General features: G+C 48.8%; 1 protein-coding gene across 1 annotated transcript in view; it reads left to right on the forward strand.

The window, feature by feature from the left end:
* Nucleotides 1-233: 233 nt before the first annotated feature.
* LOC144509113 (uncharacterized) overlaps nt 234-17,412 on the forward strand; it is a 32,101-nt gene continuing 14,922 nt past the window's right edge. The window contains exon 1 of the mRNA XM_078237482.1: nt 234-1,247. Coding sequence (XP_078093608.1) covers nt 482-1,247 — 766 coding nt within the window. The 5' untranslated portion in view covers nt 234-481. The remainder of the gene's footprint in view (nt 1,248-17,412) is intronic.

Below are 17,412 nucleotides of genomic sequence, written 5' to 3' on the forward strand. Positions count from 1 at the left end.
GGGGGGGGAGGGAAGGAGGGAGTTCTGAGCCACCGGTCGTTTGCAGTCATTTTTGCCGACACAACCAGGGAAAGTCTTTTAATATCCGGCCAATGGCAGGGCGGCGCAGTTGCTATTAAAGAAGTCGGAGCCTCTGTGAATGACCTCTGGCTTGTGTGGAGGCTCAAATATGGCAATGTGATGCCACAGCTTTGTCAGGACGGCTATATTAAAAGCCTCCCATGACTCGATGAGGGATTCATTTGCTGCTGTGATTAGACACGGGACGTTACAAGCCAAGGGCCGCCTGGTGCCATCAATCAAGCAAATAGGCCATTTTGTGGACTACAGTGATTGGGAAGAGCTGCTTCAGTTCTGACAACCCTCGACGCTCTCTCTCCCCTTTTTGGATCTGCCTCTGGTTATTCATTCTACCGGTTCCTTTCCTGAGAGCTTTGGGAGGATTTATAGTTTTGCTGCCTTGAATTGAGTTGCCAGTAAGATGGCATCCCAAAAGGTTTGGCTTTTCTGCCTGTTGCTGACGTTTGTGTGTTCCGTGCACATCAATGTCGTCCCCGGGGTCGCAGCTGCTGCTGCTGCTGCACATGATGATGATGATGATGATGGCACAGAACACGGAGATTTGAAGGATGTAGGAGCCGGGAAGGATGATGATGACGACGATGATGATGATGATGATGATGATCACCATGACGACAAGGATGATGATGATGATGACGACGATGATGACGATGATGATGATGATGATGACGATGATGACGATGATGATGATGATGATGATGACCATGACGACAAGGATGATGATGATGATGACGATGACGATGACGATGACGATGATGACGATGATGACGATGATGATGATGATGATCACCATGACGACAAGGATGATGATGATGATGACGATGATGATGACGATGATGATGATGATGACGACGATGATGATGATGATGACGATGACGACGATGATGACGACGATGATGATGATGATGACGATGATGATGATGACGATGATGATCACCATGACGACAAGGACGATGATGATGACGATGATGATGACGATGATGATGATGATGACGATGATGATGATGATGATCACCATGACGACAAGGACGATGATGATGATGATGATGATGACGATGATGATCACCATGACGACAAGGACGACGATGATGATGATGATAAAAAGAAGCATAAACATGAAGAAGATGATGATGGCAAGGATGATGATAAGAAGGAGGATGAGGAAGGTAACGATAACTAAATAAGCGGCACCACACCCTTGCACTCTGAACTAGTGATCATTGCTAAGTTACTCCCTTAAGAGCAGTCATTCTGCTGGCAGATGTACTTTAAAGCTTTTCCATAAGGAATTGAAATGTCACCCTAGCAGCACCAATGGAAAATAATGGAGTGACAGCTTTAATCTATTGTCTGAATCTATTGTACGGAGCTCTGAGATCCACAGTGTGGGCTCGTGTGACATTGTAACTGCTTCTGATTGGGATGCAATCTGTTGTAGCAACTCTTGTACCAAAGTCAACTTAATTAATTGGATATTGTATATTGTAATATTGATGACAAGGAACGATTGGTCTGTCCGCTCCTTGGTATCTGAGGAATCAATTTTAGCCTCACTGAAAAAATGCTGTGAACATTTTTATTTAAATTGAACATGTCACAATAAAACTAAATAAAGAATCTTGCAAGTGGTCACTCCAAGTTATTTCCTTGCATGTTAGTAGGGTGGACTGAATTTGCCTTCGGGTGGGACGGGAGGGTGAAGGGAGGGTAAAGTGCCTCATCCTTGTGAATCTTTCACGCCTCTCTCTCTCTCCAGAGCCTCTGCATCTGGGGCGGCACGGTGGCACAGTGGTTAGCACTGCTGCCTCACAGCGCCAGGGAGCCGGGTTCGATTCCCGGCTTGGGTCACTGTCTGTGCGGAGTTTGCACGTTCTCCCCGTGTCTGCGTGGGTTTCCTCCGGGTGCTCCGGTTTCCTCCCACAGTCCGAAAGACGTGCTGGTTAGGTGTTGTAGACAGTGAGGAAGGTTACCGAAAATTGCAGCAGGATCTTGATCAGATGGGGAAGTGGGTCAGGAAATAGGCCAAAGGCATGCTGGTTAGAGTACTAAATTCTCCCTCAGTACCTTTGGACTCTAAGGGGCAATTTAGCATGGCCAATCCACCTAACCTGCACACCTTTGGACACTAAGGGGCAATTTAGCATGGCCAATCCACCTAACCAGCACACCTTTGGACACTAAGGGGCAATTTAGCATGGCCAACCCACCTAACCAGCACACCTTTGGACACTAAGGGGCAATTTAGCATGGCCAACCCACCTAACCAGCACACCTTTGGACACTGAGGGGCAATTTAGCATGGCTAATCCACCTAACCAGCACACCTTTGGACACTAAGAGTCAATTTAGCATGGCCAACCCACCTAACCAGCACACCTTTGGACACTAAGGGGCAATTTAGCATGGCCAACCCATGTAACCTGCACACCTTTGGACACTAAGGGCCAATCCACCAAACCTCACATCTTTGAACACTAAGGCTCAATTTAGCATGGTCAGTCCGCCTAACCTGCACATCTTTGTACTGTGGAAGGAAACCGGAGCATCCAGAGCAAACCCACGCAGACACGGGGAGAACGTGCAGACTCCACACAGGCAGTCACGCAAGCCAGGAATTGAACCGGGTCTCTAGCGCTGTGAGGCAGCAGTGCTAACCACTGTGCCACCGTGCCGCGCATTGGTTCAATATATTCCAGGGATCCTGTCGTGTTATGCTCTGTGTTGGGTTGGAGCTGGAAGAATCCAGGAGGTGTAGAGTGTGATACAACTGAGAACAGGCTCATCCTTTATCCGAGTATTTAGGTGAGACTGAATGTATTCAGTCCTCCCACGGGTGCTCCCACGGCGGAGGCAGCTCACCATCGGCTGGGGGCAAGATCTCCGAGTCTCTCGCCAAGGTCAATGGCGATTTACATTCTCTGCCCGTGCCACCTTTGGGGAATCCACAACAGGGATTCCATATTACCGGAGATAGGGTGGAGATGATCTGAAATGCTGAATTTCCCAACCGTATCCAAATCAGCTGAATTCTTCGTTCGTGAACTGAGTACCATTGTCACTCATCAACTCCTGATTTCACCAGGGATAGAAGATCCTGCAGTGGGAAGGGCTGGAGAATTCCATCCATGTTCTTTAAACCATGCAGGTTGACATTGGACGCTCTTCTGGGTGATGTTCCTTGTCCAGAGAGTGTCTTTCCCATGGCTCTTGTTGATTTGATGACTGTCATTGGTCCATTGCAGTTGTTGGGGCCTCGTAATTGGTGGGATTGATGGAACTTTGTGCTCAGCCTAGCTGGTGAATCCCTTCCTCTCTGACTGCCCGACTGCTGTAAAGGAACAACTTAGTTCGTTGTTCAGATATGCCCACAAACAACATGTAACACAGAACATAGAACAACACAGGAACAGGCCCTGCGGCCCACAATGTTGTTCTGAACATGACACCAAATTAAACTAAGCCCTTTGCCTTCCCTTGGTCCATATAGAATCATAGAATCCCTACAGCGCAGAAGGAGGCCATTCAGCCCATCGAGTCTGCACCAATGTGGGCGGCACGGTAGCACAGTGGTTAGCACTGCTGCTTCACAGCTCCAGGGACCTGCATTCAATTCCCGGCTTGGGTCACTGTCTGTGTGGAGTTTGCACATTCTCCTCGTGTCTGCATGGGTTTCCTCCGGGTGCTCCGGTTTCCTCCCACAGTCCAAAGATGTGCGGGTTAGGTTGATTGGCCATGCTAAAATTGCCCCTTAGTGTCCTGTGATGCATAGATTAGAGGGATTAGCGGGTAAAATATGTAGGGATATGGGGGTAGGGCCTGGGTGGGATTGTGGTCGGTGCAGACTCGATGGGCCGAATGGCCTCTTTCTGTACTGTAGGGTTTCTATGATTCTAAACCTCAATCCCACCCAGGCCCTACCCCCATAACCCCATGCATTTGCCCTAGCTAGTCCCCTTGACACTAAGGGAAAATTTAGCACGGCCAATCCACCTAACCCGCACATCTGTGGACAGTGGGAGGAAACCGGTGCACCCGGGGGAGACCCATATCCCTCCACTCCTTGCATTTCATGTGCTTATCTAAAAGTCCCTTAAATGCCCCGATCATATGTGACAACATAGGAGGTACAGAGGATGCTGGGTGCCTGGAAATCGTTGCTGGGGGAGATAGTGGAAGCGGATACGATAGTGACTTTTAAGGGGCGTCTTGACAAATACATGAATAGTAAGGGAATAGAGGGATATGGTTCCCGGAAGAGTAGGGGATTTTAGTTCAGACGGGCAGGATGATCGGTGCAGATTTGAAGGGGTGAAGGGCCTGTTCCTGTGCTGTAATTTTCTTTGTTCTTTGTATCTGCCTGCACTGCCACCCCTGGCTGCAGGTTCAGACACCTACTACTCTCTGTGTAAAAAAATGGCCCTTCACATCTCCTTTGAACTTCTCTCCTCTCATCTTAAGTGCAGTGCAGTGGTAGAACAAACTATTGTTAATATATGTGACTAGTGGGTAACTTGGGTAACACACAGTCACACAGGATCATGTGTGCAAATATATTTGTTGTTCGTTCGGAGAAGGTGGATGCTTATAGCTTTTGTTCCATATGAGGTTTGGGTTTTGAAAATGCAATCTTATCAAGATAAACCCCTTCTGCACCCATGGTCCATATCTCTCCATTCCTTGCATTCCATGTGCTTATCTAAAAGTCCCTAAAACGCCCCTATTGTTTTTGACAATGTACAGGCAAGTTTTTTACACAGAGGGAAGGGGGGGGGGGGGCCTGGAATTGGCTGCTGGGGGAAAAAAGTAAAGTTTATTTATTTGTCACAACTAGGCTTACACTAACACTGCAATGAAGTTACTGTGAAAATCCCCCAGTCGCCACACTCCGGCGCCTGTTCGGGTAACACTGAGGGAGAAGTTAGCACGGCCAATGCACCCTAACCAGCACGTCTTTCGGACTGTGGGAGGAAACCGGAGGAAACCCACGCAGACACGGGGAGAATGTACAACCTCCGCACAGACAGTGCCCCAAGCCGGGAATCGAACCCGGGTCCCAGGCGTTGTGAGGCAGCAGTGCTAACCCACTGTGCCAGCGTGTGGTAGTGGAGCAGATACGATAGTGACTTTTAAGGGGCGTCTTGACAAATACATGAATGCAGCGGTATACTTGATTATTCACTTCCACTGCGTACGATTTGAGGTGACAATTTCTCTACACCCTGTGCCAGGTTCCAATGTGGACTGACTCCTGTTAAGAATGTTGACTTGCTCTCCAATACTCAGCGCTGGTACCGGTTCCACAGTCCTCCCGAACTGAAATGTGGGTTTCTGTTGTTTCGCCTTGAGCTTTTCACCCGTAAAGTAAAAGTCTATTTATCAGTCACAAGTAGGCTCATATTAACACTGCAATGAAGTTACTGTGAAAATCCCCTAGTCGCCACACTCCAGCGCCTGTTCGGGTGCACTGAGAGAGAATTTAGTACGGCCAATGCACCTAACCTGCACAGTCTTTGGACTGTGGGAGGAAACCGGAGCACCCGGAGGAAACCCATGCAGAGAACGTGCAAACTCCACACAAACAGTGACCCGAGCCGGGAATCGAACCTGGATCCCTGGCGCTGTGAGGCAGCAGTGCTAACCACTGTGCCACCTCACTGCTTTCAGTACTTTTTTTTGCCAATGGAAGAGTAGCTTGCATGCGGCGTGACATCAGCCTCTGGACAGGATTACTTCCCATACCTTCAGCTGGTGTGTTTTCCCATGCAACCATTGCCCTGTATACATCAGTGCTAGATTTCCTTAACTTCCTAATGGGTCCCTTGGCAATTTTAACTGCTGCTTTCATTGCATTTCATTGGGGATAGGGTGGCGATGATTTGAATTGCTGATTTTCTCAATCCTTTGTGGATCGGCTGAACTCTTCACTTGTGAACTGAGTGCCATTGTCACTCATCAACTCCTGACACCATATTTGATGTATAAGGACTTCTTCAGTGCCTCGTCTCAGTGAAAGGCTTAATTGAAACTTAATAGGAATGGCAGCCTACGGTGTTTGCCTCATGGCTGAATCACATGACAATGGCGGGACAGGTGATATACTTTGTAAGATTGAGTTTTCAAAAACTCAAACAACTCTAACTAATTGCGATTCTGGGCATGCCTGGCGTTCTGGAATTATTGTTGCCGGGCAAGGTGGTGGAGGCGGACACACTGGGAACGTTTAAGACTTATCTAGATAGCCACATGAAAGGAGTGGGAATGGAGGGATACAAAAGAATGGTCTAGTTTGGACCAGGGAGCGGCACGGGCTTGGAGGGCCGAAGGGCCTGTCCCTGTGCTGTATTGTTCTTTGTTCTTTTGTTAGGTACTAAATGTTAAAGATACTTCATGCAATTGAATGATTTAATCTGCTAGATTTGGGCATCACGGTGGCACAGTGGTTAGCACTGCAGCCTCACAGCGCCAGGGACCCGGGTTCAATTCCCGGTTTGGGTCACTGTCTGTGTGGAGTTTACACATTCTCCCCGTGTCTGCGTGGGTTTCCTCCGGGTGCTCCAGTTTCCTCCACAGTCTAAAGATGTGCGGGTTAGGTTGATTGGCCGTGCAAATTGCCCCTTAGTGTCCCGGGTCCGCAGGTTAGAGGGATCAGTGGGATAAGTATGTGGGATTGCGGGATAGTGCCTGGGTGGAATTGTTGTCAGTGCAGACTCGATGGGCCGAATGGCCTCCTTCTGCACCGTAAGGATTCTATGATCTCTCGGTACAATATTGGGTGTTTATTTTCATTTATTCGTGGGATGGCTTGGCATTTCTGAATGCCCTTGAAGGCATTTAAGGGTCAGCCACATTGCTGTGGGTCTGGAGTCACGTATAGGTCAGGTAAGGATGCTAAAATGCCCATTGATGCCCAGGGATGTGTTGGTTGGGTGGATTTGCCCTTGTAACTGCACGGGCTGTGGGGAAAGGACGGAGGGGATGGTCTGGGTGGGTTGCTCCTTCAGAGAGTCGGTACAGACTCAATGGGCCGAATGGCCTCATTCTGCACTGTAGGGGTTCCATGGTCCTATGGCAGATTTCCTTTCCAGAGCGAAACGGGAAAGGGAGAGGAACATCCCCTTGCCGGCAAAAGCAAGCGGCCCACAAATTGTTCAATCTCCACAGATCAGTTCTTTTAAGGCAACCAAGTTGAAGCCAAGCGTCGACAGTGCCAGGCAACCCCAGGCTCCACACCCACCCCCTTCTCCAACCACCATCTGCCTCACCCTGTGACAGAGACTGTGGGTCACGCATCGGATTCCTCAGTCACCTGAGAACTCATTATTAGTGAGGAATTAAGTCATCCTCAACTCCCGAAGAAAACGTGATTGTCGGGAAAACCCATCTAGTTCACCAATGCCCCTTTAGGGAAGAAAATCTGCCATCCTTACCGGGCCTGGACGACATCTGACTCCAGACAGCAATATTAGTCCAGAGACCATAAGATATAGGAGCAGAATTAGACCATTTGGCCCATCGAGTCTGCTCCGCCATTCAATCACGTCTGATAAATTTCTCAACCCCATTCTCCCGCCTTTCCCCCGTAACCTTTGATCCCCTTACCAATCAAGAACCTATCTATCTCTGTCTTAAAGACATCAATGACCTGGCCTCCACAGCCTTCTGCGGCAAAGAGTTCCACAGATTCACCACTCACTGGCTGAAGAAATTCCTCCTCATCTCTGTCCTGGTTGACTCTTAACCACCCTCTGAGAATGATCTAGTGAGCCACTCGGTTCAAGGGCAATTTGGGAGAGGCAACAAATGCTGGCCCGGCAAGCAATGCCCACATCCCATGAAACAATAAAGAAAAACTTACACTACAGCTATACAAAGTCGTAGACCAAAACATAACACCTTGGTTAGGCCGCATTTGGAGTATTGCATGCAGTTCTGGTTCCACACTATCAGAAGGATGTTGATGCTTTGGAGAGAGCGCAAAGAAGGTTCACCAGGATGTTGCCTGGTCTGGAGGGTGTTGGCTATGAGGAGAGGTTGAATAAACTGGGATTGTTTTCACTGGAAAGACGGAGGCTGAGGGGAGACCCGATAGAGGTCTACAAAATTATGAGAGACACAGACAGGGTGGATAGTCAGAGGCTTTTTCCCTAGGGTGGAAGTGTCAACTACAAGGGGGCACAGGTTCAAGGTGAGAGGGGGGAAGTTTAAGGGAGATGTGCGGGGGAAGTTTTTCACGCAGAGAGTGGCGGGTGCCTGGAACGCGCTGCCAGAGGAGGTGGAGGAAGCAGAGACATTAGCAACATTTAAGAGGTATCTGGATGGGTACATGAATAGGGAGGGAATAGAGGGATACGGACCGAGTAAGGGCAGAAGGGTTTTTTTTTAGTTTAGTTAGGGCATCATGATCAGCACGGGCTTGGAGGGCCGAAGGGCCTGTTCCTGCGCTGTACTTTTCTTTGTTCTTTGTACAATTCAAGTTTTCTGTTCAATTCTAGACACCACATCTTAGGGAACACATTTATTTATTTATTTGTTTGGCTTTCATTAACACTGCAATGAAGTTACTGTGAAAATCTCCTAGTCGCCACACTCCGGCGCCTGTTCGGGTACACTGAGGGAGAAGTTAGCACGGCTAATGCACCCTAACCAGCACTTTCGGACAGTGGGAGGAAACCCTCGCCGACACGGGGAGAATGTGCAAACTCCACACAGACAGTGACCCGAGCAGGGAATCGAATCCGGGTCCCTGGCGCTGTGAGGCAGCTGTGCTAACCACTGCGCAACCGTTGATCTGTGGATTAGCAGGGTAAATACGTGGGGTTATGGGGATAGGGCCTGGGTGGGATTGTTGTCGGTGCAGGCTCGATGGGCCGAATGGCCTCTTCCTGCGCTGTAGGAATTCCATGATTATATCTCGCACAGTGGATAACGCTGCTGCCTCACAGTGCCAGGGACCCGGGTTCAATTCCAGCCTCGGGTCACTGTCTGTGTGGAGTTTGCACCTTCTCCCTGTGTCTGCGCGGCTTTCCTCCGGGTGCTCCGGTTTCCTCCCAAACTCCAAAGACGTGCAGTTTAGGTGGATTGTCCGTGCTAAATTGCCCCTTAGTGTCAGGGGATTAGCAGGGTAAATACGTGGGGTTACGGGGCCTGGGTGGGATTGTTGTCGGTGTAGGCTCGATGGGTCGAATGGCCTCTTTCTGTACTGTAAGGGATTCTCTGATTCTACAATCTTATTAAGGTCTATAAAATAATGAGGGGCACAGATCAGCTGGATAGTCAATATCTTTTCCCAAAGGTGGTGGTGGAGGAAAACTCAATAGGGTCTTTTAAGAGACTCCTGGATGAGTACATGGGACTTAATAGGATGGAGGGTTATAGGTAGGCCTAAAAGGTAGGGATATGTTTGGCACAACTTGTGGGGCCGAAGGGCCTGTTTTGTGCTGTAGTTGTTCTATGTTTCTATGTAGGGGAGTCTAAAACTAGAGGGCATAGGTTTAAGGTGGGACGGGAGAGATACAAAAGGATCCAGAGAGACAATTCTTTCACACAGGGGGTGGTGAGTGCCTGGAACAAGCTGCTAGAGGCAGTAGTAGAGGCGGATACAATTTTGTCTTTTAAAAAGCATTTAGACAGTTACATGGGTAGGATGGGTATAGAGGGATATGGGCCAAATGCGGGCAATTGGGACTAGTTAAGGGGTTTTTAAAAAATGAGCAGCATGGGACAAGTTGGGCCGAAGGGCCTGTTTCCATGCTGTAAACCTCTATGACTCAATGACTCTATAGTCTCATTGACTGGCCAAACAGCCTCGAGGTGTTATCTCAGTGCTGTTTGCAGAGGTGACGTGTCGCTCAGGGTGCCCTGGTTGCTGCGGCAACACATGTTTTTACATACATGTTGTCGTCACAACAAACATAGAAGCAGGAGCAGACCAATCCCGGGCAATGGATGGGGCTCCAACATTCTTTCCATCACACAGCTGATTGGGAATCTCTCCCGCTCTCGCCACCAGCCACTGGCCTGCGCTTGGAAGGATTTTGCAGGTTATGAACGCACTTTCCTCGGCCGTCAGGTCCTGGGGTGGGACTCGAACCCGGCGCTTCTGGCTCAGAGGCAGGGTTGCTAACCCCACGGCGCCACAACACCGCACTGTCACTCATAGGACGTTTGTAAGTGGACGTTGTGGCCTCCTAGAAAGCCCAGGGTGACGGCACTTCATAGGGGGCCTCGGGCTGCCTCGGGGAAGGAAGAGCAAAAGGTGTTTATGTGAAAGTTCTGCTCCAGTTGAACTTATTTGTCTCAATCCACAGCGCTGTACACTTGCACAAAGGAATGAAGGAATCGCTAACTTAAAACGTTAACCAGGTCCGTATATCACACTGATCAGACATGATGCAAAGATAACAGAGCTGTTTATTAATCCCTGTGACTAATTCCTGATGTGGAGATGCCGGCTTTGGACTGGGGTAAACACAGTAAGAAGTTTAACAACACCAGGTTAAAGTCCAACAGGTTTATTTGGTAGCAAAAAGCCACAGTTACGTGGGTAAGATGGGTATAGATGGTATAGATGGGCAAAAGCCAAAAGCTTGTGTGGCTTTTGCTCCCAAATAAACCTGTTGGACTTTAACCTGGTGTTGTTAAACTTCATACTAATTCCTGCCAATGAGGCTACAACGCTGACCCCCAGACATGAGAGGAGGTTGTCACGGAAACGGTGAGGGCCACACACCCATTGGCTGGAGAGAAACCCGTGTTGCCGTCTTTAGGGATGGCTCACTGGATTATAGGCCGAACAGGCAGTGAGCAGGCCACCGGCAGGGCCTTCCGCGGGATCAGGACCCCATGGGTGGGAGGGCCTGCTCACATACAATGCACACATGTGCACACAGACAAACAACACACATGCACATGTTCACACACACACAGACATCTAATGTGTGCGTTATATATTTGTGTGTGCATGCATGTGTGTTGTGTGTCTATGAGTGCGCGCACGTGTGTGTGTGTGTTGTATGTGCGTATGTGAATGTATGTGTGTATGCATGTGTGTGTCTGTTTTATGTGTGTGTGTGTGTGTTGGCGAGTGTGTGTATATGTATGTGCTCATGTGTTTTTTCTATTTATTCATGGGACATGGGCGTCGCTGGCTGGGCCAGCATTTATTGCCCATCCCTAGTTGCCCTTGGAGGGCAGTTGAGAGTCAACCACATTGCTGTGGCTCTGGAGTCACATGTAGGCCAGACCGGGTAAGGACGCCAGATCTCCTTCCCTAAAGGACATTAGTGAACCAGATGGGTTTTTCCAACAATAGTTTCATGGTCATCAGTAGATTCTTAATTCCAGATATATTTTATTGAATTCACCATCTGCCGTGGCGGGATTCGAACCCAGGTCGCCAGAACATTAGCTGAGTTTTTGGATTAAGAGTCTAGCGATAATACCATTGCCTAGTGTATGTGCATGTGTGGGCATGTGTGGTTGTGTTGTATGTGTATGTACGTGTATATGAGTGTGTATATATCTGCTATATGTGTGGCTACAGTGTATATATGTGGATATTGCTTGAAGATAGAAATGGCCTTGAATTGACGAACTTCCAGGTCGAATAGTCTGCCACTTCCCCTATGTCCAGATTCCCACAATGACTGGCTGAGCTATCAGAGAAATGGTTCCCCGAGCGGGACTACATACAATCGACAGGGCAACAATTGGGAATATCCATTTTGGTTATACTCTCTCTCTTTCTCTCTCTCAGGGAGATATCTGTACACTGACTAGTGTCTCTCAGTCTCTCCCTGTCTCTCAGGGAGATGTCTGTACCCTGAGTGGTGTCTCTCAGTACCCTCTCTCTCTCAGGGGGATATCTGTTCACTGACTGGTGTCTCTCAGTCCCCTCTCTCTCTCTCAGGGAGATATCTGTACACTGACTGGTGTCTCTCAGTCCCCTCTCTCTCAGGGAGATATCTGTACACTGACTGGTGTCTCTCAGTCCCCCCTCTCTCTCTCGGGGAGATATCTGTACACTGACTGGTGTCTCTCAGTCCCCTCTCTCTCAGGGAGATATCTGTTCACTGACTGGTGTCTCTCAGTCCCCTCTCTCTCTCAGGGAGATATCTGTACACTGACTGGTGTCTCTCAGTCCCCCCTCTCTCTCGGGGAGATATCTGTACACTGACTGGTGTCTCTCAGTCCCCCCTCTCTCTCGGGGAGATATCTGTACACTGACTGGTGTCTCTCAGTCCCCCCTCTCTCTCAGGGAGATATCTGTACACTGACTGGTGTCTCTCAGTCCCCCCTCTCTCTCGGGGAGATATCTGTACACTGACTGGTGTCTCTCAGTCCCCCCTCTCTCTCGGGGAGATATCTGTACACTGATTGGTGTCTCTCATGACTATATGACTGTGACACTACATTCTGCACTCTTTCGTTTCCTTCTCTATGAACAGTATGCTTTGTCTGTAAAGCGCACAAGAAACAATACTTTTCACTGTATGATAATACATGTGACAATAATAAATCAAATCAATTAAATCAGTCCTTCTCTCTCTCTCTCAGGGAGATATCTGTACCCTGACTGGTGCCTCTCAGTCTCTCCCTCTCTCTCAGGCAGATATCTGTACACTGACTAGTGTCTCTCCGTCTCTCCCTCTCTCTCAGGCAGATATCTGTACACTGACTAGTGTCTCTCCGTCTCTCCCTCTCTCTCAGGCAGATATCTGTACACTGACTAGTGTCTCTCAGTCTCTCTCTCTCTCTCAGGGAGATATCTGTACACTGACTGGTGTCTCTCAGTCCTCTCTCTCACAGGGAGATATCTGTACACTGACTAGTGTCTCTCCGTCTCTCCCTCTCTCTCAGGCAGATATCTGTACACTGACTAGTGTCTCTCAGTCTCTCTCTCTCTCTCAGGGAGATATCTGTACACTGACTGGTGTCTCTCAGTCCTCTCTCTCACAGGGAGATATCTGTACACTGACTGGTGTCTCTCAGTCCCCTCTCTCACTCAGGGGGATATCAGTAAACTGACTGGTGTCTCAGTCCCCTCTCTCTCAGAGATATCTGTCCACTGACTGGTGTCTCTCAGTCTCTCTCTCTCTCTCAGGGAGATATCTGTACACTGACTGGTGTCTCTCAGTCCTCTCTCTCTCTCTCAGGGAGATATCTGTACACTGACTGGTGTCTCTCAGTCCTCTCTCTCTCTCTCTGAGATATCTGTACACTGACTGGTGTCTCCCAGTCCTCTCTCTCTCTAAGGGATATATCTGTACACTGACTGGTGTCTCTCAGTCCTCTCTCTCTCTCTCTGAGATATCTGTACACTGACTGGTGTCTCCCAGTCCTCTCTCTCTCTAAGGGATATATCTGTACACTGACTGGTGTCTCTCAGTCCTCTCTCTCTCTCTCTGAGATATCTGTACACTGACTGGTGTCTCCCAGTCCTCTCTCTCTCTAAGGGATATATCTGTACACTGACTGGTGTCTCTCAGTCCTCTCTCTCTCTCTCTGAGATATCTGTACACTGACTGGTGTCTCCCAGTCCTCTCTCTCTCTCAGGGAGATATCTGTCCACTGACTGGTGTCTCTCAGTCCTCTCTCTCTCTCTCTGAGATATCTGTACACTGACTGGTGTCTCCCAGTCCTCTCTCTCTCTCAGGGAGATATCTGTACACTGACTGGTGTCTCTCAGTCCTCTCTCTCTCTCTCTGAGATATCTGTACACTGACTGGTGTCTCCCAGTCCTCTCTCTCTCTAAGGGATATATCTGTACACTGACTGGTGTCTCTCAGTCCTCTCTCTCTCTCTCTGAGATATCTGTACACTGACTGGTGTCTCCCAGTCCTCTCTCTCTCTCAGGGAGATATCTGTACACTGACTGGTGTCTCTCAGTCCTCTCTCTCTCTCTCTGAGATATCTGTACACTGACTGGTGTCTCCCAGTCCTCTCTCTCTCTCAGGGAGATATCTGTACACTGACTGGTGTCTCTCAGTCCTCTCTCTCTCTCTCTCTGAGATATCTGTACACTGACTGGTGTCTCTCAGTCCTCTCTCTCTCTCTCTGAGATATCTGTACACTGACTGGTGTCTCCCAGTCCTCTCTCTCTCTCAGGGAGATATCTGTACACTGACTGGTGTCTCTCAGTCCTCTCTCTCTCTCTCTGAGATATCTGTACACTGACTGGTGTCTCCCAGTCCTCTCTCTCTCTAAGGGATATATCTGTACACTGACTGGTGTCTCTCAGTCCTCTCTCTCTCTCTCTGAGATATCTGTACACTGACTGGTGTCTCCCAGTCCTCTCTCTCTCTCAGGGAGATATCTGTACACTGACTGGTGTCTCTCAGTCCTCTCTCTCTCTCTCTGAGATATCTGTACACTGACTGGTGTCTCCCAGTCCTCTCTCTCTCTCAGGGAGATATCTGTACACTGACTGGTGTCTCTCAGTCCTCTCTCTCTCTCTCTCTGAGATATCTGTACACTGACTGGTGTCTCTCAGTCCTCTCTCTCTCTCTCTGAGATATCTGTACACTGACTGGTGTCTCTCAGTCCTCTCTCTCTCAGGGAGATATCTGTACACTGACTGGTGTCTCCCAGTCCTCTCTCTCTCTCAGGGAGATATCTGTACACTGACTGGTGTCTCCCAGTCCTCTCTCTCTCTAAGGGATATATCTGTACACTGACTGGTGTCTCTCAGTCCTCTCTCTCTCTCAGGGAGATATCTGTACACTGACTGGTGTCTCCCAGTCCTCTCTCTCTCTCAGGGAGATATCTGTACACTGACTGGTGTCTCCCAGTCCTCTCTCTCTCTAAGGGATATATCTGTACACTGACTGGTGTCTCCCAGTCCTCTCTCTCTCTAAGGGATATATCTGTACACTGACTGGTGTCTCCCAGTCCTCTCTCTCTCTCAGGGGGATATCAGTAAACTGACTGGTGTCTCCCAGTCCTCTCTCTCTCTAAGGGATATATCTGTACACTGACTGGTGTCTCTCAGTCCTCTCTCTCTCTCAGGGAGATATCTGTACACTGACTGGTGTCTCCCAGTCCTCTCTCTCTCTCTAAGGGAGATATCTGTACACTGACTGGTGTCTCCCAGTCCTCTCTCTCTCTCTCTGAGATATCTGTACACTGACTGGTGTCTCCCAGTCCTCTCTCTCTCTAAGGGATATATCTGTACACTGACTGGTGTCTCTCAGTCCTCTCTCTCTCTCTCTGAGATATCTGTACACTGACTGGTGTCTCTCAGTCCTCTCTCTCTAAGGGAGATATCTGTACACTGACTGGTGTCTCCCAGTCCTCTCTCTCACAGGGAGATATCTGTACACTGACTGGTGTCTCTCAGTCCTCTCTCTCTCTAAGGGATATATCTGTACACTGACTGGTGTCTCTCAGTCCTCTCTCTCTCTAAGGGATATATCTGTACACTGACTGGTGTCTCCCAGTCCTCTCTCTCTCTAAGGGATATATCTGTACACTGACTGGTGTCTCTCAGTCCTCTCTCTCTCTAAGGGATATATCTGTACACTGACTGGTGTCTCTCAGTCCTCTCTCTCTCTAAGGGATATATCTGTACACTGACTGGTGTCTCTCAGTCCTCTCTCTCTCTAAGGGATATATCTGTACACTGACTGGTGTCTCTCATGACTGTATGACTGTAACACTACATCCTGCACTCTCTCCTTTCCTTCTCTATGAACGGTATGCTTTGTCTGTATAGCGCACAAAGAACAATATTTTTCACTGTATGCTAATACATGTGACAATAATGAATCAAATCAAATCAGACGGTGGAATTTAAATTCAATAAAAAGCATCTGGAATTAAGAATCTACAGATGGCCGTTAAACCATTGTCAATTGTCGGAAAAATCCATCTGGTTCACTAATGTCCCTTTAGGGAAGGAAATCTGCCGTCCTTACCCGGTCTGGCCTACATGTGACTCCAGAGCCACAGCAATGTGGTTGACTCTCAACTGCACTCGGGTGACTAGGGATGGGCAATAAATGCTGGCCCAGCCAGCGACGCCCATGTCCCAGGAATTAATTTTTTAAAATCTCAAACTTCTTCCCAGTTCTGAAAGGACTTGACGCTTTAACTCTGATTCTCTTCCCTCGGAACCTTCCTCTCCTGTTGAGCATTCGTATTTTAAATACGCGATGTAAAACTGCTCCCATTCGCTGGTGGGACGAGTGGGACTCAGATTTAAGGTCTTGGTTAAGGGGTATAGGGGCCACTACACTTTAAAAGTACATCGTTGGCTGATAAGCACTCTGGGATAGCCTGAGACCGTGATAGGTGCTATATAAATGCAAATACTTCCCACCGCAGACGATCACACATGGAAGAAACGTTGGGTGGGGTTTTAACGGGATTAATGTGGCCAGTTTTCTGACCATCGTCCACCTCACCATAAACTGTTGGCTTGAAACTTGTACCCACCCCCACTCCCCCCACCAACTAATCCCCCCACCCCCCAGGGGTTTATAACTCGGAGGAGATAGCTGAGGGAGGGATTTCTGCCTCCATCTGGGAAGGAGGTCCAACCCCCACCACCACCCTCCGATACCCCCTCAGAGCTGCCAGTCAGTCGGATAGACCAGTGGCTCTCTGATCCCAGTGGCGCCACCGGGAGCGATGGCCACTGCTGGGATTGCAGCCAGCCCCAAGAGAAAGAATAGGGTACAGGATGACAGGTAGGTTTGAGGAGGGGGAGGAAGGGGCTGTTGGTTCTGAGCGAGACCGGTGTTGGGAGTCCTTGGGTCGCAGGGGTGTGGGGGGGGGGGGTGGGATGCACTGGGGATAGGGGGATAAATGGTGTTGGGGATGGGTTTGCAGAGGATGGAGGGAGACATTCTTAGATAGAAACATAGAAAGATAGAAACTAGAAGCAGGAAGAGGCCATTCGGCCCTTCGAACCTGCTCCACCCTTCATTATGACCATGGCTGATCATCAAATTCAATATCCTGATCCCCCTTCCCCCCATATCCCTCGATCCCTTTAGCCCCAAGAGCTATATCTAATTTCTTCTTGAAATCACACAACGTTTTGGCCTCAACTAATTTCTGTGGGAGTGAATTCCACACATTCACCATTGTTTGGGTGAAGAAATTTCTGCTCACCTCAGTTCAATCCTCAAACTCTGACCCCTAGTTCTGGACTCCCCCACCATCGGGAACTTTCTTTCCGAATCTACCCTGTCTAACCCTGTTAGAATTTTATGAGTTTTATGAGATCCCCTCTCACTCTTCTAAACTCCAGTGAATATAATCCTAACCGACTTAGTCTCTCCTCATATGACAGACCTGCCATCCTCGGAATCAGCCTGGTAAACCTTC

The sequence above is a fragment of the Mustelus asterias genome, chromosome 21 (assembly GCF_964213995.1).
Source record: "Mustelus asterias chromosome 21, sMusAst1.hap1.1, whole genome shotgun sequence".
Taxonomy (NCBI): domain Eukaryota; kingdom Metazoa; phylum Chordata; class Chondrichthyes; order Carcharhiniformes; family Triakidae; genus Mustelus; species Mustelus asterias.